The 24,636-nt window shown below is 42.5% G+C and overlaps 1 protein-coding gene across 4 annotated transcripts in view; it reads right to left on the bottom strand.

The window, feature by feature from the left end:
• Nucleotides 1–7,239: 7,239 nt before the first annotated feature.
• TAX1BP1 (Tax1 binding protein 1) overlaps nucleotides 7,240–24,636 on the bottom strand; it is a 160,157-nt gene continuing 142,760 nt past the window's right edge. For 3 of the 4 annotated variants that reach the window (XM_077491348.1, XM_077491349.1, XM_077491351.1), the window contains 3 exons: nucleotides 21,587–21,622; nucleotides 9,699–9,784; nucleotides 7,240–8,832 (listed from right to left, as the gene is read on the bottom strand). In XM_077491348.1, coding sequence (XP_077347474.1) covers nucleotides 8,631–8,832; nucleotides 9,699–9,784; nucleotides 21,587–21,622 — 324 coding nt within the window. In that variant the 3' untranslated portion in view covers nucleotides 7,240–8,630. The remainder of the gene's footprint in view (nucleotides 8,833–9,698; nucleotides 9,785–21,586; nucleotides 21,623–24,636) is intronic. The other variant, XM_077491350.1, reaches the window with a different exon arrangement.

The raw sequence follows: 24,636 nt of genomic DNA, 5'->3' as shown, positions 1-24,636 counted from the left end.
GGATTGAGAGAGATCCCTGGGAAGACTCTGAAGTGGAAGGCTGACTAGCAGCCGGGTTAGCTAGTGAGTCACGAAAATTCTGGATCGTGGCGTACAGCTCCTTCTTTACAGAGGCCACCAGATCCTCACATACAGAGGCAGATTCCTCCTTAACTAAAGAAGTAATGCAGGGACTGCATAAGGTTTTCTTCCAATTTTCTCCCAGCTTGGCCCTGCAAGAAGGACACCTTTTCTTTGGGTCAGAGCTCTTAGCCTATGAAGAAAAAGACAAAAAAGGGAAAAAAACCAGGGAACCCTTAGTGAGACCCAGTCTCAGCTTTGATAGGGATCACCACACAGGTGCACTGAGAAGAAACCAGTCAGCTTCTAGTGCCCAGACAGGCCCCTTGCCACCAGGGGGGAAAAAGGAGAGAGAGAGCGAGACCAAATGCCAGGAAATCGAAAAAAGAAAGGCAGACTTTAACTGCTGCCTCTTACCTGGGCTTTGCTGGTGCCTGTGCCTGTCCCCACCGCTGCAGACGCTGAATCTTCCATAACAGCTGTGCAGAGATCCACTTGTGGCTAAACGCCGCCTCCGGAGTCACGCCGTGCAGCTGCACCGGACCGGAAGCGGAAATAGGCACCAGCACCTGTCCTCCCTCCTCCCCCTTGCGTCCACGCCGGAAACGACGTTTCAGCTGACCCGATGACCCGCTCTGTCACTTCCGGCGCGACCGCCGAAAAAAATATGGCGGCGGCACACGCGCGCCGCCGCGCCTACGAACGTGCGGGCCACCGAATCTTCGGCTCTCTCCGAGCACAAGAGGGGAAGAGGAGCCCGCTTGCTACCGCTGACAAGGCGTGGGTAGGTCGGGAGGACAGCGGGTCTCAAAAGGAGGAAAAAAAGGGAAAGAAGCCTAGTCCCTCAGGAACACCTAAGAGAAACAGACTCCCTCCCAAAAGGTGTTCCCTCCGGGCCGGAGGAAACACAAAAACTGATGTGTGGTAGGGAGGCGCCTCCCTTTAAAGTCTGGAGGAAGAAGGTGTTTCCTAACGAGGAGGGTGGAGTCGCTATCTCTCAGGTGCTGTCCTGAAAGACGCCTTGGGAAAAAGGAAGTAGAGTTAGCTGTAGAAACATGTAGAGTGAGTTTTCAGCATTTTTGCACTAGTGTTTTCCAGCTTTATTTAGCAAAACTATACTCCCATAAAAGCTTATGGCTCAAAAATGCTGATAAATGCTGAATAGCTGTGTTCTTCAGTGTTTTTAAGCAAACAACACCAGGCATTGTACACTCTCCAAACTTTAGCATAAATAGCTCTAGTTACTTTCTTCCTACTAGAAAGTAAAGTGGTTACTAGAGGTTATGACAATCCTTAGTTCCTTAATAGCTGCTCCTCAGATACCAGGCAGTGAGGCTTAGCCTGGCTATATCCAGGTAATATACTGGGCCTTGAAGTAGTAAATCCTGTTGAGAGGAAGCTACCAGAACGGTTTGACTGTCAGTTGCAGAATTTCGGACAGAATGGAGTAATCAGAATTACCGACACTCTTTCTTTTTGTATTTTCCTTAATACCAACAGAATTAGCTGGAAAGGGGGGGGAGGCATAACCCAGTTGAAAGTCCCAAGGATGTGCTAAGGCATCTAACCCTAGAGAACAGCTGTCGTGAAGAAAAAAAGAACAGAGGGAGCAGTGCATTTTATTTTGATGCTCACAGGTCCACCTGCGGATGCCCCCACGTCTCAATGAAGAAACTTCTGGATTCAAGCTCCACTCTGCTTCCTGAATTCTTTGCCTGCTCTTTGCCTGCTCAAAAAGCCTGCCACTTTAGTTTAGTGTGCCTTTGAGATGGACCGTTGACAAGGAAAGGAAATGATTCTCCGTTCACTCCAGGATTTCTGTTGACAGCAACTGAAAAGCCTTGCTTCTTGTGCCCCGTTTGTTCAGATATGCTATGGTAGTGGCGTTGTCTGATAAAATCTGCACATGGAACCCCTGGAGGTTTGGAGAGAAGGCAGCCAATGCCAAGTTGACTGCCTTTAACTCCCTCCAGTTTGAGGACTTTTTCTGGACCAAACTCCTAGATTCTGATCCTAGTGGGCCCACATCCCCACCTGCTGGTATCTTTTATCACTCTTCTTTCGGTCGGGAAAGACCATAGTAAGACAATTTATTGAAAAAAATTACTGATTTCTTCACCACCAAAGGGTCCTCTTGACCCTGGTGGGGATCTTTACTTTTGTGTCTAAGGTTTCTGGACTCTGGTCTCATACCCTTAAGAGGAATCTCTGGAGTGGCCTGAAATGGAGCCTCGCCCACTGAATGGCTGGTATCGTTGAGGTTAAGATTCCCAGGGCTGACAAAACCTTTCTGACCGATGCCCCCTGATTTGTCTGTAGCATAGCTGCTACATTCTTTACCTTGTTTTTCTTCTCTTCTGGAAGGAAGATTCTTTGCTCTACTGAATGTATCTGGTAACCTAAAAACTGAACCTGTTGAGCTGGACTGAAGTTAGATTTTTTGAAGATTCACAATTCAACCCAAGGCCTCCAAAAATGACTGTGGGCATTGCTCAGGTCTTCTTGCAATTTTTCCCTGGAAGGGGCAAAGAAGAGGAAGTCATCTATATATATGGGATTACTGAAATTCCCTGAAGATGGAGAGGGGCAAGGGCTTCAGCCATTACCTTTGTAAAGATTTGTGGGGCGGTGAAAAATCAAAAAGGGAGGACTTTGAGTTGTAGATGCAGCACACCCTGCCCCACATTTACTGCCACCCTGAGGAATTTTTGGGACTGAGATGCTATAGGAACATGCAGGTGTGCCTCTCGATCGATGCCACAAAGCACTCCTTGGTCAACAGGTTCCCGACAGCAGGGCTGGACTGGGACAAAATTTGGCCCTGGACTTCACCCAGACCAGCCCACTTTAATTTTGCAAACATGCACGAAAACAGTATATAAAACTATACGTAACTGCGCGATACTTATTGAGTTTGGGATGGATCTAAGGGCAGCGGTGCAGCCTTTGTATGGGGCATCAGAGCGGCCCGGGGGAAAATTGCCACCTTGCCCCCTGGTAGGGTGACCACATTTCCAGACTGCCATTCAGGAACAATTTTGCAAAGAACCAGGGGGGAATGTAGTCTCAGGTTTGATGGGGAATTCAGCAGTGGGGGTGATTTGTCGGGTGAATGGCTGGCGCTAGCAATGAAACTTGATATGGTGTCAGGATGATCAAATCAAATTATTTCTATTACTACATTGTAATATATAATGAAATAGTTCAACTCACCATAATGCACAATCAGTGGGAACCCTGAGCTTGTCACTTGCCACCAGATGCCATGTGTCATTCACCTCCATCTCCTGCCACCTGAAGCAGCGTGTCATTTGCCATGATTGCCTGCCACCAGATGCAGTGTGTCACCATTGCCTGCAACCAGATGCAGCATGTCATTTGCCACTGCCGCCTGCCACCAGATGCAGTGTGTCACTTTCCACCATCACCTGCCACCAGATGCAGCTTTTCACTTTCCACCATCGCCTGCCACCAGATGCTGCGTGTCACTTGCCACCAGATGCATTGTGTCATATGCCACCAGATGCAGCGTGTCACTTGCCACCAGATTGCAGTGTGTGTCACATGCCACCATGAATTGCCACCAGACGCAGCATGCCACTTGTCACTGTCGCCTGCTGCCACAGAGGAGGCAGGGGGAGAGGGGGGGCAGAGAGGGGACAGGGAGAGAGGGGGGGAAGGGAGGGAGTGAGATAGAGTACGGGGGAAGAGAAAGAGGGGGACAGGAGACAGGGAGGGGGGGGGGAAGAGATAGAGAAGGGGGACAGGGAGAGAGAGAGAGAGAGAGAGAGGAGAGAGAGAGAGGTCCGGGTCTGGTCAGTGACAGTACTCAGCTCACTCACTTGAATGGTCCGGGGAGGCTTTAATGTGGCTGTCGGATGCTTGTTTAATCTTGCCCGCAAACTGACAACAGGGATGATCCAGAGGATGAAGCGGCAGCAGCCGGAGAACTTCACTCCCCACTCACCAGAGTGACCTTTCAGACACCTATCGCAAAGGCAGAGCCAAAGGAAGTGCTCCAAAAGCCTGTTGGCTCTGTGCTACAGGTGGTGGACAGGCCGGCAAAAATAAGAAACAGTGAAACACTGAAGCACCCAGCAAGCTCCCACCATCCCGGCCCAGTCCACTCCTGAATTGCTGTCTCGGTCCCATGGTAGAACTGGCCCTGGGTAGTACAAACAGTGCTCAAAATAATGGCTTTGCGGGCCACGCATGCATTATTTTGACAGGCTGTCACTGAAACCGGCTCACTGAGTCATCGGCCCACTGGGAAACTCCTGCTAGTCCCAATGGCCAGTACATGCCTGCCTGACAGTAAAGATTGAGTTCATACAAAATTTTCTGTATAGTACTGACTCGTTTAATGGTTTTAAGTTGAGAATGAGACGGAAACTTCCGAAAAGCTTCCAGAAAGATATGGGAATAGAAACCCTGATGACGTTCCTCTGGAGATACCTGAATCATAACCCCCCGGTTGCATCAGATCTTTTATAGCTAGGACTTTTGCTGTGTCCTTTCGTAGGTTTGTTACAAAATATCTTTCTGGAGGAGGATCTGAAAACTCTATATTGTATCCCTGGGACAGCATGCTTAGAATATATTGGTTTACTGTCATGCTTGCCCAGTGAGGGAGGAATTCTTGAAGCCTTCCTCCCACTGGCAATGAAGAGTCATTGTGTTTTGTTGGTTGGCGCAGGAGGATGGAAAAGGACATTCCCCTTTGCCCTTCTGCGCTGACCAATTAATTTTTTCCCTGAGGCTTGCTGCCTTATTCATTAGCCCTTTGAGGTAGAAAAAAAGCAGTTTAACTGGTTGCTTTTTCTTCTCAACGGGGAACGATCTCTTTTTGTCAGCTGTCCTATCTAGAACTAAATCTAAATCAGGACTGAATAAAAGATTTCCCATAAAACGGAATACCACACAGTTTACTTTTGGATGCCAAATCCCTTGGCCAGGTTTTCAACCACAGGCTGCAGATCTTGCTGTCATCCTTATCGATTCTACAGGCACATCTGCAATGAAGGCTACAGCTACTGTCAGCGTTGAGAAAGAATCAAGGATTTCTTGTTTGGGTGAATCCACTATAATGTAGGTTTTTAGCTTGTTTACCCAGTACTCCATATTTCTAGATACACAAGTAGTAGCCATAGCCAGCTTGAGATTGCCCATGTTGGATTGCCAAACCCTCTTAAATTGCTGATCCATCCTTTTGTCCATGGGATCTTTCAGTATTCCCATGTGCTCACATGCCAGGTCATTTGATCTGGATACTTGGGAAAAGGCTGCATCGAGTTTAGGAACCTTATTCCAAACTGATGCTGGGTCTTAATCAAAAGGAAAACGTCTTTTATGTGATCTTGTAATAAAGGCTCTGGTTCTGGCCAATTCTTTTTTATTGGCCTCAGATTACTGAATGTACTGCAAAAGTTCGACTTTTTGGCTCACCAAGTCCTGCGTACATCCGGTCATGAAGAGATAATTATTTTTTTCTCTTCGCCTAAACCCAATGTGGCATAAACTGCCTTTAATAGACCATCTACTTGTTCTACAGACAACCAAGGACTGTTGAGCAGTTAGAATCCTATATCAGGGAAGAATGGGACAACATTCCTCTCCCAAAACTTTAGAAATTGGTCTCCTCAGTTCTCAGATGTTTATAGAGTGTTAATAAAAGGAGAGGGGATGCTACATCTTGGTAAACATGGCCCTTTCTCAGTTTTTTTGATGTTAAAATGACCTTATTTTTTCCCTTAAATAGTACATTTTACCAGTTTAAACATTTGATGTTTTCTATTATCTATTGTCAATAAAATATGGGTTTATGAGCTTTGCAAATCATTGTACTGTTTTTATGTAGGTTTCGCAGTGCCCCAACTTTTTTGGAATTGGGTTTGTACTTCAAGGAGTTCTATGGTCACAGCATACACTTTCATTTGAGATCATCAGCATTGTAATAATACATCTAATAGTTATTTGACAATCCAATATATGCTTACTTTAAAAAAAAAAAAAATTTGTGTGGCAAGTTCTGCCTGTCTGCTGGCAATCTCATTCCATGACTTCCTGGATTCCCTGCATGCTTTGCAGTCTCTGCTCTGCTTTTTAACTTTCAATTTCTAAGACCTTTGTATCTCATGGTACCTTGCCTGCAAGGAGCGATTCCTGTACTGACCCACCACCTGAAACCCCTTCTCTCAGCTCTGCCCCATCAGCGCATAGTGATTACGCGTGTGTCACAGAATTCAAGGAAGTAAATATGTTGGGATCTTCACAAAGTAAAAAGTAAGCTAGAAAAATTGAAATAAAATGGAAATTTTAAATATGATTTTACGTTTTGACCTCAGATACTGTATCCCTGTTCCTTTTGCCAGGTTAAATATTACTAAAATCCAAACACATTCTAGTGCGGGGTCGGCAACTCGTCGATGGCGAGCTACCTATCGACCGGCGTCAGGTAGCTCATGAACACGTCCCAGAGCCCTGGTCTTCTCTTGAGATCTATGCGTGTGCGGGGCAGGCGCATTGGGCACCTAATCCTGGGCTGCAGGGGAAAGTCCTTGTCCCTTGCATACGTGCAGCTGCAGGGTGGGGAAAGCCTTCGGAATTGCCCTCTCTTCCACAGTCATGCCCACTGGCCCTCCTCCCCGATTCAAGGGCCATGTGGGTGATACCAGGTTTGAAGGTGAGAGCGAATTGCCTTCAGGGCACAAAGTTTTTCAACTGCACCTTCCCCGCACTACTCTGCATTGAAAAAAAAAAACATCTGTGTTTTCCATACACCCAAGGCCACCTGACATCTCAGCCCTCCTGCACACCCATCCCCTGATGCCTTTCTAGGTTTTCTTTATGCCATCAACTTTTAATTGGAGGGCTTGCTAGGAAATTTCTTTAAAAGGGGGGGGGGGGGTCGCTGCACTCTCGTGATCTTTGATCTCATTAATGTTGACCATGTAGATCTAGCTCTCTCAAAGGTTGCGCCTACCCCTGTTCTAGTAGGTTTATTTTTTTCTCTTGACTGCTACCACTGTGTATGCGCATGTAATAGGGACATTAGATTGGAAGGGTTGATATTAACGGTGTAATGATCAGAGGAAAGCACTGTGGAAATGTGAGCACTATAAAAACAAGTAAAATAAAATACATGTTTGAAGGATAATATGAAATCATTTCACAAGGTAGTTAGACATATTTGTTTTTATTCAAAATAAGATTACAGGAAGAAACTGTGCAAACCAAATGCATTTAGCAAGTTATTTATTATAATTTATTGATGCTAAATGAAAAAAAAAAAAAAAAAAAAACTTTTATACAATGCCAAGCCAAATGTATTATCTTTGTATAAATTATTATAATTAGACATTCGATTCTTTAATATTTCAGCAAGCACTAATTACGAGATTTTCTACTTTGGTAGCAAACTGCCCTTTAAGAGTAACCCATCAATGCCTGCCATCAGCCAATCCCTGCAGTTTCCTAAAAAGCCTTAGCTTCAACTGGCTATAACCAGAATTGTATTTGAAATTTTTCTTTTTAAGAACATTTATTCAATTTTCAAATCCTTAGTGGGGATAAATCGTTATTCGTTTTTGACCAAAGTGACGAGAAAATCTGAAGAAGCAAAACCACAGTGTATGTGGTTTTCATTCGGGTAATTACATTAATTCCTAAATTATATGCTAAAAGAAAATGAAATGTTGAAGTACTTCACGTGACATTTATCCAGTCACTGAATGTACAAAGAATTTCTGCATGAATGTTGGTATAAATATGGAAAATTTACTAGTGTAGAGTCCAGCATTAACTGGATGTACAATTTTTTCCGAAAGCGACTTCTCACAAAACGGCCATCTATCCTCATGTACTAAAAATGTTTTCCGTTATTGATATTGTTACAAATACATGTAAGCAGATCCCCTTAAAAGGATTTGTTTGCTGAATCTGATGGTATATTTTACCAAATCACAACCCAGCAGACTATAAAATCATTTACACTTTGCTAGTTTTCTAAAAAGACTAGTGGGGCTGAGCAGAATTCAGAAGACAACTACTTGTACCGCTCTCTCTTAGGACTCACTTTTAGAACTCTCTAGCTCACAGCACACAATATGGTTGCCTCCAGTATGTGCAGATGAAGCATCAACTTGAAGTTTTTATAATTGCCTCTAGAAGATAAGCACTAAAAGAGGATGTGCTATGCCAGACATTGCCCACCATTACTGAAACAAATGACACAAAATTAAAAGACATGCAGCATTCTATCACAGGAATGTTATTCCATATTAGGCTCACTCATAACTTTTAACAGCTAAAGAATTAAAAAGAAGGAGGATTTTAAATGTACAAAGTACAGAGCAATCTCAGCACAGACCTGAGACATACAGATGAAATCTTCTACTATAAAGTTACATTACAAGAGATGAACAAAGGACTCCAGCAGTTTATACACAGCTAAGTACATTGCAGTGCAGTTGTGTACAGTGCAGGCCAGAGTTTTTGCTTTAAGCATGTTTTCTTTTTTTAAATGGTAATCTTCTCACCATGCTACACTTTATACACTAAGCAGAACAGGCTTATTCAAAATTGAGGACATTGCCATCAAAATGTGTCTGGACGTGACGCTCGAATGCTTGCTGATCGCAGTCCAGAGGAAACTGCTCATTGCACATAGGACATATTTTCCAGTGGCTCTCCACGTGCTCCTCAAAGTGGCTCTGATTGTAGTTGGGTGGAAACACCATAGTGCACAATGGACACTTCCTCTGCATGGCATATCTTAAACAGAGAATCGTACATCAATAAATTACAGACAAAATAAAAAAATAATTTGCAATCAGCTGATTCTGTGTTTTTGCACACACACACACACACAGGCAGAAATGAGTCATACATGCATACTGCTATTAAAAGGCAGGCATTCATAGGTAATTGTATTGAGTAGCAGTAAATATGTGAGAACGCATAGTTTCTATTAAGAAATTGTTATTCTGTGTGACAAACATGAAGGTGCAAGTACATAGAGATACTACTGCACTGCATACAGTGGGAATGACCTTATACTGACACATGTACACACTGTGACCATTTAAACAAGGCTTGCGTGGAGGCACTCCTAGTACTTGCAGTTGGCCAATGTGCTCCTCATCACAGGCAGATTTCTAATATCCTGGACAATTTCCATGACAATTTAAAAAGTGTCCTTTTCACCTTTGAATAACAGAAATATAATAATATGTCCTTTTCCACTCCACAGGACATCTGTGAAAGCTACGTTAATCTATATGTAAGAGCTGAGTACATGGGTAGAGGTTCACCTTCCAGCCGGACAATGGCCCTAAACATATAGCCAGAGCTACAATGGAATTGCATAGAATAGATCAAAGCATATTTATATGTTAGAATGGCCCAGTCAAAATCCAGACCCAAATCCAATTGAGAATCTGTGGCAAGACTTGAAAATTGCTGTTCACGGACGCTCTCCATACAATTTGACAGAGCTTGATCTATTTTGCAAAGAAGAATGGGCAAAAATGTCACTCTCTAGATGTGGTTGTAATATGAATCAATGTGGAAAATTTCAAAAAGGTATGAATACTTTTTCAAGGCACTGTACTTCTAGTATATAATTATCAGCTTGTTACCTTGGATCAAAGCAGAAACCAGATTGCTCTTGTCCTGGGAAGCTGGGAGGCTCCTCATTCAACTGAAAGTTCATGTCATCATTATCCTGAGGAGAGGTAAAGGTATAAAAATCATTTTTTGGTGTATACATGTTATATGCTAGGCTTTCAAATAACTTGTTTTTGTGGCACAGTGTAAATTTCGCAGCTAGATGAGCCAATATCTCTGCAGTATGACACAAATCTACCATGGATCATACAATTTGGCTTATATTTATTTGCCAAAAATGAAGCACTATAGTTTGTTTAGAAATGTATAAATGTATCTGAACTTTACTTTTGAACATGCTAGATCTGTGCCTTTAATTGCAAACATGGCTGTTTCACACTTTTCACACTGATCACTTTTATTGTATGCGAATCAATGCTATTTTTGGACAATTTGAGAGCGATTGTAATCCCTCGCCTTGTAAAACAACCCAGTCAGCTTAAAATAGAAATGAAACGCAAAACATTTGTGTATACATTAAAACAAAAAAAAAAAAAAAAAAAAAAACACACTACACATTATAAATGCCCTTTTTTCCTTTTTGCTTAGGTTCACACTGAGTGCGGGAATGAAATTTGAATCCCGCATGTCATCTCTGAAATCATTACCAAAATTGGGACTGTGTGGGTTTCTGCACAGAGGTCAATGGAAATCGCATTCTGAAATCACCAAAAGTAGTACAGAAACTACTTTTGGAAATCAGTGCGGCGCTTGGGGGAGCAGAAACAGCAGCACACGGAGATTCCCAGTGAAAGGCTGAGCTGGGGAGGGTGTGTCAGGACAAGTTCATTCATAGGAGGAGCCTACACAGAGTTCCCAGCATAGCTAGAGAACCAAGATGTGCTTTCCTGCTTAATGTGGTCAGTTTTTAATAGGAGAACAGAGGGACTGACAGGAACACCGGGGATTTCACATTAAGGAAGCAATACAAAGAGAACAGGATATTTTCTCATACAAATACATAGTACAGCAGCCACATATCAGGAATATAAAATGTTTGGTTTACATACTGCACCCTACATTATATACCTTCCCTATTACAGACTACTCTATCAAGGTTTAGTGCTGTAAATTCCCCTTTATAAACTAAAGTGTGCAATAATATGTTAAGAATCACACTACATTATATGTGGGCTAATGCAAATGGCTGGGCATGGCAATGGCACCTGTGTATATTAATGTGCTATCAATAACATATGTGAAATGTGGCACATTACTTCATCAGACAGAAAGGAATATACTGTATATGTTGGTAGAATTTTTGTGCAGTATGTGGTGGCACTTGATACACATCTAAAGAGGTAATGTTGGTTAAACAAGAAAATAGTCTGGCCTCGTAGCACCCCAAGCCAGCAGATTTATGAAAACTTGCTAGGCATTATAAATGTGTGGAGAAGGGCGGCCCTGCTTTGGTTGTAGTAATGGATTGTATATACATGTCTCTGAGTTGAACAGCAGCTCATTACACCCAATGGGAGGAATTCAACAAAGTAATGACACTTCTTTTAGTGTAGCCCCCTTTTATATGGTCTGCGCCAAATTCATGAAAGAAGTGTTCCAGTTGCTGTAATGGTACCAACATGTGCACCAGATTAAAGTAGCTCTTCCTACTGCCACTTTCAGATTCTGTTGCTACGGCTGTGACAGAGTATAACAGAATTACTACCAGTTTGCAGATGAGCAAACTGGAGGCATTTAAGACCGGCTCCGAGTTGGCGTACCGGGACACACCAGTGCCCAGAGTTGAGCATATGTCCTGGGATGTTGCCATTATGTGACACCTCCTTGTACACAACTTTAGGTTGCTAGGATGCCAGCGACCGCTGGCTTCCTGGCAATCAATAAACTCATCCCAAGCCCCAATCATTTGTCAACTGGGAGATTATCTGTCTAGGATCTGGATGTAAACAAAGTGATGAGCATGCTGGTGACATTGTCAAAATATAACAATGACCATATTTGGACATTAGCATCACCAGTATCCCTGCCCCTTTGCTTACTTTTAGTGGTCTGCTGATGAATCTCCCAGGCAGCAGCTGAATGGAGATGAGTCATCCATTGCGGTTATGCTGTCTGCTGCCCAGCCGATGGTGTCTTAGCTAAAAAGGAGCTGAACCCACTTACACAGCCATTTGGAAAAAAGAACTAAATACTCAAAATTAATCTGAATACTGGGAGTAAGCTTTCATTCTCTCACAAACTTTCTAAAGCCAGCAAAGCCCAAGTAAAATAACTTTAAAATCCTCACTAAGTGGTACAGAAGTCCACATATTTTTCTATCCATTTCTTCTGGATGAGTGTTGGCGATGTCAGGATCCTGGTGGCAATATGACCCACATTTGGTCAAAACGTCTCCCAGTTTATAGAAACCTATTCTAAATATCTATTTTAGAATATAGAGTATAAGCGACAGTTCTCATGAACAAACCTCAAATAAACACTCATCTATGGATCCATAAAATATACCCAAAGGACGTCCATTTTTTCTTTAACTGCAGCCAGATCGGTCATCCCTTGCCACTGGCAATCTCCCCTGATTCCTACCTTAACAGAATGGGCAGTAACATCAATGGACTGTATTCCATAACTCAGTGAAATTTGTAATTATGGCATCTTCTGATGGATACAAAAAACGTGGGAGCCATGCATGGATGGGGGAGTTTGTTTTAAATAATAAAAATTCATTAAATAGAGTTTTTGATTTGTGGCGCTCAGATGCAGTGTAGCGCAACTTTAAGATGCCCATGATAAGCTGCCTCTGTTGTTCAGAGCCACTACATGTTCACACTGCTTCCAAGACCGATGTTATAAGATAGAAGACAGCAGCTCCTATTGAAGACATTTTTGAGAAGTCGGATTGCTGTACCTCACAGCATAGAGATTTGCTCTGTAACTGCCAGCTGTGTCTGAGTCCCCAATTTATAAATTAGCGGTTAAAATCACTTCCAATGATTGTGATGTCAGCCATTCCTAGATGACCGGACAGGATGTGTCCTATTCATTATTATACCTCCGAATGAATGGCTGCTTCCCCTCACCATTACAAGAAGGAGGACTATGAGGCAGGTCTACATTAGCTGCATGGAATTCTGAAGAATGTGAAACACAAATCAATCTTGGCAAAGCAAATCAAACGTTGACAAGAAACAATGTAATCAAGAAGGATTTGTGTGGGTTTGTAAGGAATAAAGCACAAAGCTAAACAATATTCAATCACAGCAGCGTGTAAATGTGTGTATAGGTAAGCGGTGTCACATCCTAACTCCCCCTCTTCCCCAGGCAGCTGACATGAGCGGCCCAGCAGTGAGTGATGTGTACACGGAGCTCTAGGCAGCCAAGCATGTCACTCGTGTCTACTGCACTGAGCTGCATCACTTAAATTGTCCTGTCAGGACGAGGCTGCAGCATATCATCAGCCCTGTCAGCTGTGCTTTTGTTTCAGCAGCACCAACACACACATTTATCTGCAGAGCACTGATGGGCATCATGGTCAGCAAAGGGAACTCCATGTCATTAGCCTGGAAAGGCCACTTATACAGCATCAATTTTCAATGTTATTTAACCACTTCCCGACCAGCGCACGACGATTTACGTCGACAGAATGGCACGGGCAGGCATATTGGCGTACAGGTACGTCCAATATTCGATGCCGCCCTGCCATCGGAAGCGCGCCGCCGCCGGCGCTCTCCCGCGCTGGTCGGGGCCCCCGTGAGTCCGGTCGCGGGACCCGCGGACTCGATCGCCGCGGGCATCCCCGCGATCGTCTCACGGAGCGGCCGAATAGAGCAAATGCTGTGTAAACAACATTTGTCTATTCTGCCTAGCAACTAGTGACGCTGATCTCTGCTCCATGTGATTGGAGCAGAGATCAGTGTACACTAAATGAAAGCCCAACCCCCCCACAGTTAGTAACACTCCCCTAGGAACACTTAACCCCTACACTGCCACCCACTGGTTAACCCTTTCTCTGCCAGTGTCATTTACACAGGAATCACTGCATTTATATAGCAGTGATTACTGTATAAATGACAATGGTCCCAAAAATGTGTCAAAAATGTCCGATGGGTCCCCCACAATGTCGCAGTCACAATAAAAATCGCAGATCGCCGCCATTACTAGTAAAAAAATAAATAATAAAAAATTATTAATAAAAATGCTGTAAAACTATCCCTATTTTGTAAACGCTATAACTTTTGCGCAAACCAATCAATAATCGCTTATTGCGATTTTTTTTACCAAAAATATGTAGAAGAATACGTATCGGCCTAAACTGAGGGAAAAAAATGTTTTTTTATATATTTTTGGGGGATATTTATTATAACAAAAAGTAAAAAATAATGCGTTTTTTTCAAAATTGTCGCTCTATTTTTGTTTATAGCGCAAAAAATAAAAACCGCAGGGGTGATCAAATACCACCAAAAGAAAGCTCTATTTGTGGGAAAAAAAGGACGTCAATTTTGTTTGGGAGCGACGTCGCACGACCGCGCAATTGTCAGTTAAAGCGACGCAGTGCCGAATCGCAAAAAGTGGTCTGGTCTTTGACCAGCAAATTGGTCCGGTCTGAAAGTGGTTAATAGATGTATAAAATAAGTGTATTAAAGAAGATTACCAAAACAATGTTTCACATAAAACCGCTAATGCCTTTGAGAATTTGCATAAAAAAATTTAAAATTAGAACTACCAACTGCAAAAAATGTAATATTTAATAAGTGTGCTGAACTCTCCCCAATAGAACAAATTGATTAAAAGTCTAAATGTGTGGTATGTAAAAAAATACACACACATATTGACCTCTATGCTGCTGGATCAGTGTGATGTTGGAGCTGTCCCCCACCGACTCTAAGCCTGAGAACTGAACGATCACATGACCACAAATTGTTCAGTTCTCTGTCAGATTTGAGCAAAAAGCAGTGACTGGCAGTTACCACTCTCTGCTCTCCAGTACTCACTGGAGTGGTTGGCTCTGGCACTGAGAGACTGAGCTAGCTGCCAATCAGGCATCTGGGTGAATCCCAACAATACGGTCAGGATTCTTCCAAACCCTGGAGCAGCACTGTGATGTCAGCCACCAGTGGGCTTTAGCCTGCTGTCAGCTGATTCTCGGTCACAGGAGAGCAAAAGTATGTGCACCCCTATGACCCACTAGAGAAATACACTACTGTGCAAAAGTTTTAGACAGGTTTGAAAAAATGCTGTTAATTAAGATGGCATTATGAATTAAAAGTGTTGATTTTTTTTCGAGCAAAATACCACCCTTTGCCTTCAAAACAGCAACAATTCTTCTAGGTACACTTGCACACAGTTTTTGAACAAACTCAGCAGATAGGTTGTTCCGAACATGTTGGAGAACTAACCACAGATCTTCTGTGAATGTAGGCTGTCTCAAATCCATCTGTCTCTTCATGTAACCCCAGATGGACTCAATGATGTTGAGATCAGGGCTCTGTTGGGGCCAAACTATCACTTCCAGGACTCCTTGATATATCTTTTACGCTGAAGATAGTTCTTAACCACTTCAACCCCGGAAGGATTTACCCCCTTCCTGGCCAGGCCATTTTTTGAGATATGGCACTGTGTAACTTTAAACTGACAATTGGGTGGTGAAGTGGCGATGTACCCAAACAAAATGTATGACCTTTTTTTCCCCACAAATAGAGTGTTCTTTTGGTGGTATTTGATCACTGCTGCGGTTTTTATTTTTTGCGCTAGAAAAAAAAAAAGGATTTTTATAACAGCTTACCTGTAAAATCCTTTTCTTTGAAGTACATCACAGGATACAGAGCCATAGTAGTTACTATGTGGGTTATAGGCCACATTCAGGTGATGGACACTGGCACGCCCTAAGTGCACTCCCTATATAATCCCTCCCACTACTGGGAGTACCTCAGTTTTGTAGCCAAGAAATACGTGTATGTTAAAGTAGGGAGGGACCTCTTTGTCCCAAGATTTACTTCAAAGAAAATTATTTTACAGGTAAGCTGTTATAAAAATCCTATTTTCTTATCGTACATCATGGGACACAGAGCCATAGTAGTTACTATGTGGGATGTCCCATAGCAATGGCAACCGAAGGGAGGGAGACGCAACAAAAAAAGTAGGGCATTAAGAGACTTGAGGACTCATACTGCAGCCTGCAGTACACTGCGCCCAAAGGCAATATCCTCATGACCTTTTACATCGATTTGATAGAATCTGGTAAATGTATGGACTGAAGAGCAAGTTGCAGCCTTGCAGATCTGAGCCATGGAGGCTTGGTGATGCACGACCCAAGAAGCGTTAACAGCCCTGGTGGAGTGTGCTTTAACATGAAAAGGAGGAATCTTCCTCTTTAGACCATAAGCTTGAACAATCACTTGAAGAATCCATTTGGAAATAGTAGATTTTGATGCTACCTGTCCTCTTTTAGGACCTTCTGGCAATACAAACAAAACAAACATCTATTTTGCGAATCTCAGTGGTCTCCTTTAAATAGACCTTGACCGCTCTCAATACATCAAGGGAATGTAGTGACTTCTCTTAGCTAGATCGAGGTTCTGGGAAAAAAAAGAGGGTAGAACAATATCTTGATTTAAATGAAAACTTGTCACTACCTTTGGTAGGAATTCAGGGCGAGGCCACAATACCACCTTATCCTTATGAATAATCAGATATGGCTCTTTACAAGAAAGCCGCCAATTCCGATACCGTTCTGGCAGAGGATATGGCAACCAAAAAGATTATCTTTCTTGTCAAAAGAACCAAAGGAATATCCTGTATAGGCTCAAAAGGCTGTTTCTGTAAAGCCAATAAGACTAAATTAAAATCCCAAGGGGTCAGGGGTGTCCTGGCAGGAGGATTAATCCACGTTATCCCCTGAATAAAGTTATGAACCAGAGAGCGAAAAGCAAGAGGTCATTGAAACAATACCGATAAGGCCGAGACCTGGCCCTTGATGGTACTCAAGGCCTGCTTCATTTCCAGTTCCATCTGCAGAAATTCAAGGATCCTATCTATCACTATCACATACTTTCTGGGGTGTCAACCCCTGGATCCACACCAGGAGACATATTCCTTCCAGACTCTATAGTATATGACTATGGAAGCTGGCTTCCTAGCATTAACCAAAGTAGACACTACTGAAGGAGATAACCCACGGTCCTTTAAAATGTGGGTTTCAATAGCCAAACCATCAAATTTAGCATTTGTACTTTAGGATGGAAGACCGGACCTTGCGCAAGAAGGTCTGGCCACCGCGGCAGGGTCCAAGGGTCCCCTACTGGTGATTGATGTGATTGTGATTGATGTAAGCCACAGTTGTTGGCATTGTCGGATTGAATCCTGACAGGACAATTTCATAATCTGAGCGTGCAGGCCTCTAGGGCCAGACTTACTGCCCAAATTTCTATAATATTGATGGGTAAGGTCCATTCTGAACTTGGACCTCTTCCCTTGGACATAAGCCTCTTCCAGGACTGCTCCCCAGCCTAGAAGGCTGACAATCGTTGTTACCACTTCCCAGGATACTGGTAGAAAGGATTTTCCCTGTCGAAGGTTGCTAGATATCAACCACCACTTGAGGCTCTGACGCACCTCGGGGGATAAGTGCATTGGAAAGTCCAAAGCCTGGATCTTCTTGTTCAGGTCGACAAAATACTGTTTTGCAGCAGATTCGAATGAAACTGCGCATAAGGAATGGCCTCAAAGGAGGCCACCATCTTCCCTAACAACTTCATGCACAGCTGAATGGCAGGATTCTGCTTTGTTTTGACAAGTCGAATCAGTTCCTTTATGGAGCTGATCCTTCAATGGGGTAAGAATACCTTCTTTTGAACTGTATCTATGATCAGCCCCAAGTACTGTAATCTCCTTGATGGCTTTAACCACTTTCAGACCGGACCATTTTGCTGGCTTAAGACCAGAGCACTTTTTGCAATTCGGCACTGGGTCACTTTAACTGACAATTGCGCGGTCGTGCGTCATGGCTCCCAAACAAAATTGATATCCTTTATTTCCCCACAAATAGAGCTTTCTTTTGGTGGTATTTGATCACCTCTGTATTTTTTATTTTTTGCGCTATAAACAAAAAAAGCGACAATTTAAAAAAAAAAACGTTTTTTTAACTTTTTGCTATAATAAATAATATCCCCAAAAAAGACATAAAAAACTGTTTTTTCCTCAGTTTAGGCCGATATATATTCTTCTACATAGTTTTGGCAAAAAAAAAAAAAAACACGCAATAAGCGATTGATTGGTTGGCGCAAAAGTTATAGCATTTACAAAATAGGGGATAGTTTTATTAATATATATATTTTTTTTACTAGTAATGGCGGCGAACAGCAATTTTTATTGCGACTGCGACATTATGGCGGACACATCGGACATTTTTGACAAGTTTTTGGGACCATTGTCATTTATACAGCAATCAGTGCAATACAAATGCACTGATTGCTGTGTAAATGACACTGGCAGTGAAGGGGTTAACCAGGAGGTGGCAGTGTAGTGGTTAAGTGTGTCATAGGGGTGTGTTTCTAACTGTGGGGGGCATGGCTGTGTTTTACAAATCACTGATATCTGCTCCAATCACAGGGAGCAGAGATCAGTGTCACTTGTTGCTAGGCAGAATGGGGAGATGCTGTTTACATCGGCATCTCCCCGTTCGACGATCGCAGGTATCCCCGCGGCGATCGAGTCCGCGGGACCCACGGTCAGACTCCCAGGGGTCCCGACCGGCACGTGCGCAAGCCAGTGGCAGCGCACACGCGATAGCGTGGTGGCAAATTCAAAGGGACGTACCTGTACGCCCATTTGCCTGTCCATGTCATTCTGTCGATGTACATCGTGCGCCAGTCGGGAAGCGTTAAGGAGGATTTTTCTAGGTTGAGAATCCAGCCAAGGAATTCTAGGTAGCTTACGACTGAGATTAAACGTTGGTTTAGACAGGTGATTGACTGATCTACTAAAAGCAGATCGTCTAGGTAGGCTAGAATTGTTATACCCCAAGCCCTTAACCTGGCTAAAGGAGGAGCCAGGATCTTCGTGAACACTCGCAGTGCAGTGGCTAGACCGAAAAGGCAGAGCCACAAACTGAAAACAACAATTTTCTACCTTGAAGCATAGAAACTTCTGATGAGCGGGAAAAATTGGCACGTGGAGATGGGCATCTTTGAAATTGATTAATGCCAAAAATTCTCCTCCTTGTAGAATGGAGACAACCGATCAGATTGACTCTATGCAAAAGGAACGGATATTCAAGTGCCGGTTTAGATCCTTGAGATCTAAAATGGGTCTTACCTCCCCGTTTGGTTTTGGTACCATGAAGAGGTTTGAGTAAAATCCTGATCCCTGCACTTCTGTGGGAACCTCTGAGATCACCTTCTGAGACAAGAGTTGATCATGAGGCAGAAAGAGAGACTTCCTTGAGAAATTAAGAAAGCCACCCATCTGTCTTGACAATGTTCCTGCCAAATCTTTGAAAATTGTAGAAGCCTCCCCCCCACCCGAGCACATTCATAAGGAGGCTTTAATATTTTGCTTCATGGGCTTCCTGCCTGAGGTCCTCTTTTTGCCCTGGGACTGCCCCTGAGGTCTTCCTCTTGAGCTCTATGGTGGACGCCATCGAGACTGTCTGAAGGCAGATGCACCTGGCACTGGAGAAGATGCACGTTTAAAAGGAATAATGCTTAAAAAGAGAACTTTTCCCATAAGAAATTCTTTGGATATACTTATCCAGATCTTCTCCAAACAACCGTTCACCATGAAATGGGAAACTGGCCAAGAGCTTTTTACGTGGCGTTTCAGCTGACCAATATTTCAGCCATAGGACTCTGCGTATATATACCAGCCCTAGCATAAGCCGTGAGGCTTGAATAATGGAATCTTCCATAGCATCCACTGTGAAACGATCACTTTCAGGACTCCTTGTTATTCTTTACGCTGAAGACAGTTCTTAACCACTTCAGCCCAGAAGGATTTACCCACTTCCTGATCTGGCCATTTTTTGAGATATGGCACTGCGTCAATTTAACTGACAATTGGGCGGTCAAGCGGCAATGTACCCAAACAAAATTTATGTCCTTTTTTCCCCACAAATAGAGCTTTCTTTTGGTGGTATTTGATCACCACTGAGATTTTTTTTTTTTTTTGCGCTATAAACAAAAAAAAAAACGTCAATTAAAAAAAAAAAAAAATAATTATATATATATATATATATATATATATATATATATATATATATATATATTTTTTTTTTTTTTTTTTACTTTTTGCTATAATATCCCAAATGAAAAAAAACACAAAAAAATATTTTCTACCTCAGTTTAGGCCGATATATATTCTTCTACATATTTTTGGTTAAAAGAAATAAATAAATACATTTTGCAATAAGCGTATATATTGACTGGTTTGCGCAAAAGTTATAGCGTCTACAAAATAAGGGATACATTTATGGTATTTTTATATATATATATATATATATATATATATATATATATATATATATATATATATATATATATATATATATATATATATATATATATATATATATATATATATATATTTTTTTTTTTTTTTTTTACTAGCAATGCCGGCGATCTGTGGTTTTTATTGGGACTGACATTGCGGTGGACAAAAACGCTTTTGACACTTTTTTGGGACCACTGACATTTATACAGCGATCAGAGCTATAAAAAGACACTGATTACTGTATAAATGTCACTGGCAGGGAAGGGGTAAACACTACGGGGCAATCAAGGGGTTAAATGTGTTCCCTCAGTGTGTTCTAACTGTAGGGGGGATGGGACTGTCTGGGGAGGAGACCAATCTTTGTTCTTTTATACTTGAAACACACAATCTGTCTCCTCTCCTGTGTGTTTAGACACATTGCGGCCGCCGGGCACGCGGTATCCGCTCCTCAGTGACGCAGATGGTGTGCGCGCCCCCTATACCCCTTAAAGCAGCTGCCGTATAGCTACAAAGATTTGCATGGGGAGTCATTCTGCCTCCGTCAAACGAGGGCGGCCAAGAGGTTAATGAGATTGGCTGTATGTTTGGGGTCGTTGCCCTGCTGCAGAATAAATTTGGGGCCAACCACATGCGTCCCTGATGGCATGGCATGATGGATAAATATCTGCCTGTATTTCTCAGCATCAAAGACACCACTGATTCGGCAAGACTGAAATAAAGTAGACACAGTGGTTGGCCAAGAAAACTTAATGAAGCAGATGAAAAACACATCACACTTACTTCCCTTCAACATTGGAAGGTGTCCAGCAGAGAATTGGTGGAAACCAGTGGGACCCAGGTACACCCATCTACTGTCCACAGACGTCTGGCCAGGGGTGGCCTTCATGGAAATTGCATCCAAAAAACCATACCTCTGACATGGAAACGAGGCTAAGCACTTAAACTATGCACACAACTGGGGTGCAAAAAGTGCTCTGGAATGATGAGCCCAAATTTTAAGTATTTGGCTGTAGCAGAAGACAGTTTGTTCACCAAAGGGCTGGAAAACAATACAATAATGAGTCTGCAGGCAACAGTGAAGCATGGTGGGGGTTCCTTGCAGGTTGTTCTCAAGGCTGAGAAATACAGGCAGATAACTATCCATCATCCCATACCATTAAGGAGGCCATCAGTGTGATAACCACAAAATTTATTCTGCAGTAGGACAATGACCCCTAACATGCATCCAATGTCATTAAGAACAATCTTCAGTGTAAAGAAGAACAAGGGTTCCTGAAGTGATGGTTTGGTCCCCACAGAGCCCTGATCTCAAAATCATTGAGAATGTCTGGGATTACATGGAGACAGAATAAGTTGAGGCAGCCTACATCCACAGAAGATCTGTGGTTAGTTCTCCAAGATGTCTTGAGCAACTTACCTGACAATTTCCTTCAAAAACTGTGTGCAATTGTACCTAGAAGAATTAATGCGGATTTGAAGTCAAAGGGAGGTCACACCAAATATTGATTTAATTTACTATTCTTTTCTATCTTGTTAAATGCTAAAAAAAATAAAAAAAATAAATAAATAAAATAAACTATTAACACTTCTATTTCTGAGAGCATGCTTAATTTACAGCATTTTCACGCCTGCCTAAACCTTTTGTACAGTACTGTGTGTATATACAGTATCTTAAAAAAGTGAATACATCCCTCACATTTTTGTAAATATTTTATTATACCATTTTTTGTGACAACACTGAAGAAATTATACTTTGCTACAATATAAAGTAGTGAGTGTACTGCTTGTATAACAGTGTAAATTTGCTGTCCCCTCAAAATAACCCACACAGCCATTAATGTCTAAACCGCTGGCAACAAAAGTGAGTATACCCCTAAGTGAAAATGTCCAAATTGGGCCCAATTAGCCATTTTCCCTCCCCAGTGTCATGTGACTCGTTAGTGTTATAATGTCTCAGGTGTGAATGGAGAGCAGGTGTGTTAAATTTGGTGTTATCACTCTCATACTGGTCACTGGAAGTTCAACATGGCACCTCATGGCAAAGAGCTCTGAAAAAAATATTGTTGCTCTCTATAAAGATTGCCTAGGCTAGAAGACTGCCAAGATCCAAATGTGAGGGGTGTACTCACGTTTGTGAGATACTGAATATAATACACACACACACACACACATATATATATATACATACACACACAGTTTTTTTTTAATTGGGTGTTTGGGGGTTGACACTTCAGCTTCTTGTTTATGCATTCGATTATTTTATGACAATATACGGCATATTACAGTTGTGAGTTGGAAATGATATATTTCTTTGTAGTGCTCTTTGCCTGGTACAAAGCCAGTGTCTGTGATGAGTACTCATACATATAGCGGTTTCTTTTGGGTTTGTAAGAGGACAAAACGCACAGGTCAGAATGAACATGCGGCTAATTAAAGTGCCCCCACTGACTAGAACAGAGCATCTCCTGTCATGTGTAATGTGTCTGCCAGTGGTGGGAGCAGACAATATGCAAAATATGAGGTAAAGGTGGGTGACATCAGTGAGAAAACACTTTAGACTTTAAAACTGGCAAGGGGAAAAAAACTCCTGACAGGCTTCCTAATTATCTTCAATCAGAGACACAAGGGATGTGAAGCAACAGGGAGAAATGCTTGTTTTTCACATTATGGGTGTCGAGTGCCAAGGCTATTATCATAGCTGTCAAAGAACATATCACTTTCTACAAAGGTTAATGGCAATTAAACGCAGCAAACTAGACTAAATGAGGAACAGGTCATGGTACCACTGTAATGCAAAGAGCACACTATTCAACAGATAAGTATCTCTCATCACTTGTATTTGGCGGAGATGAAGAGGGCCTCCAGTCTTAATGTAGAAGTGCAAATTCAACAAACACGCTGACATTTCAATTTAATTTAGGAAATCAAAAAGGAGAACTTGACATACCATCTACTGTACAGATATAGCACAATTATCAATTCTCTATCTGACTTGTACATCTGCCAGACAGGTCGAGAAGCAGTGGCATTTATTACAAAAACTAAACTTTTCAATCAAAACAGCCATTTTGCCCCACTGTAAATTTCATAATATAAGACATAGCAGATGCATGACAGGAACTGACCACCACATGATAGTGAAAAATACGGTTATAATGTCTATAGAAGCATGCTGTGCCCACAGACTCGCTCACAGTAAGTGGATGTCTTTAGTACCTCTACCCAATTTTTATTTAACCCCCTCAAAATTGCAAGTATCAGATGAAATCAGGTATTGTGTATAGATTACATCCTGAGCTGTTACAGAAAGCACCTCCTACACTTAACCTCCCTGGCGGTAATCCCGAATCTGGCTCGGGTTGGGATTTTACTAACAGGAGCGGTAACCCCGAGCCAGACTCAGGATCGCATCGCTGGATACAGGGAGGACACAGGGAGAGTTACTTACCTTGTCCCCTGGATCCAGCGATGTCCTCCGCGCTGTGTGATCGAGCTGTCCTCCGCTCGATTCACAGTGCCCGAATGCCGCTGAGCTCCGTTCCCTGCGACATTACGGCGCACGGGAGCGGAGAACGGCGCTAAATTCAAAAAAGTAAAAAGACACAAAACACACACAGTACTATAATCTTACAGATTACAGTACTTTATTAAAAAATTACACACCCCCTTTGTCCCTAGAGGTCTGTGCAGTGCCCTGCATGCACTTTTATATTATAAATACTGTTTTTTCTGCCTGAAATTTGGAGATTGTCCATAGCAACCAAAAAGTGTCCCTTTTTCAGTGTTTTAGGATTTGATTACATTATTGAATAATTTTTATTATTATTTGTTATATTATAAACTTTATCATACCCGGGATGTCTACTAGACTCTGGTTTGAACAGATTTAAGAGAGTTATTCCTATGAATTACAGGACTACAATATAAAATGCCAAATTTCCATGCAAAATAATTGTACCGCTTTCCGCACCTAAAACCATAATGAATCATACCGCCAGGGAGGTTAATGCGGAGTTCTGCGTAAAAAATAAATAAAAATCAGCAGCTACAAATACTGCAGCTGCTGACTTTTAATAATCGGACACTTACCTGCCCCAGGCTCCAGCAATGCGGGGGAACGAAGCCCTGTTCATCTCCACCTCCTCTCTGCGGCACTGGCATTGCAACTATGGCTGAGCACCCACTGCGCATGCGCAAAAGCCACGCGCCGTGACTGGCCAGGCAATGATCTGAGACCTGTGACGTGTCACAGATGATTGCCGAGATGGAGGGGGGAGAGGTGATCTCCCGTTTGGTGCTGCGGTGCACTGGGAGGAAGTGGGAGCTGGGACTCTCTAAAAAGAGGGGGTATCTGCTCCCCCCCCCCAAAAAAATGACACGCCAAATGTGGCATGTCAAGGGGTCACCTCCCTTAAAGCGGAAGTTCCATTTTTGAATGGAACTCCGCTTTAAGAACAATGTTTAAAG

Source organism: Lithobates pipiens, unplaced genomic scaffold (genome assembly GCF_037356315.1).
Source record: "Lithobates pipiens isolate NorthernLeopardFrog02 unplaced genomic scaffold, aLitPip1_a1.2 Scaffold_19, whole genome shotgun sequence".
In the NCBI taxonomy this organism is placed as follows: domain Eukaryota; kingdom Metazoa; phylum Chordata; class Amphibia; order Anura; family Ranidae; genus Lithobates; species Lithobates pipiens.
The sequence above is the reverse complement of the archived record's forward strand: the minus strand, read 5'-3'. Positions and strand labels throughout refer to the sequence as shown.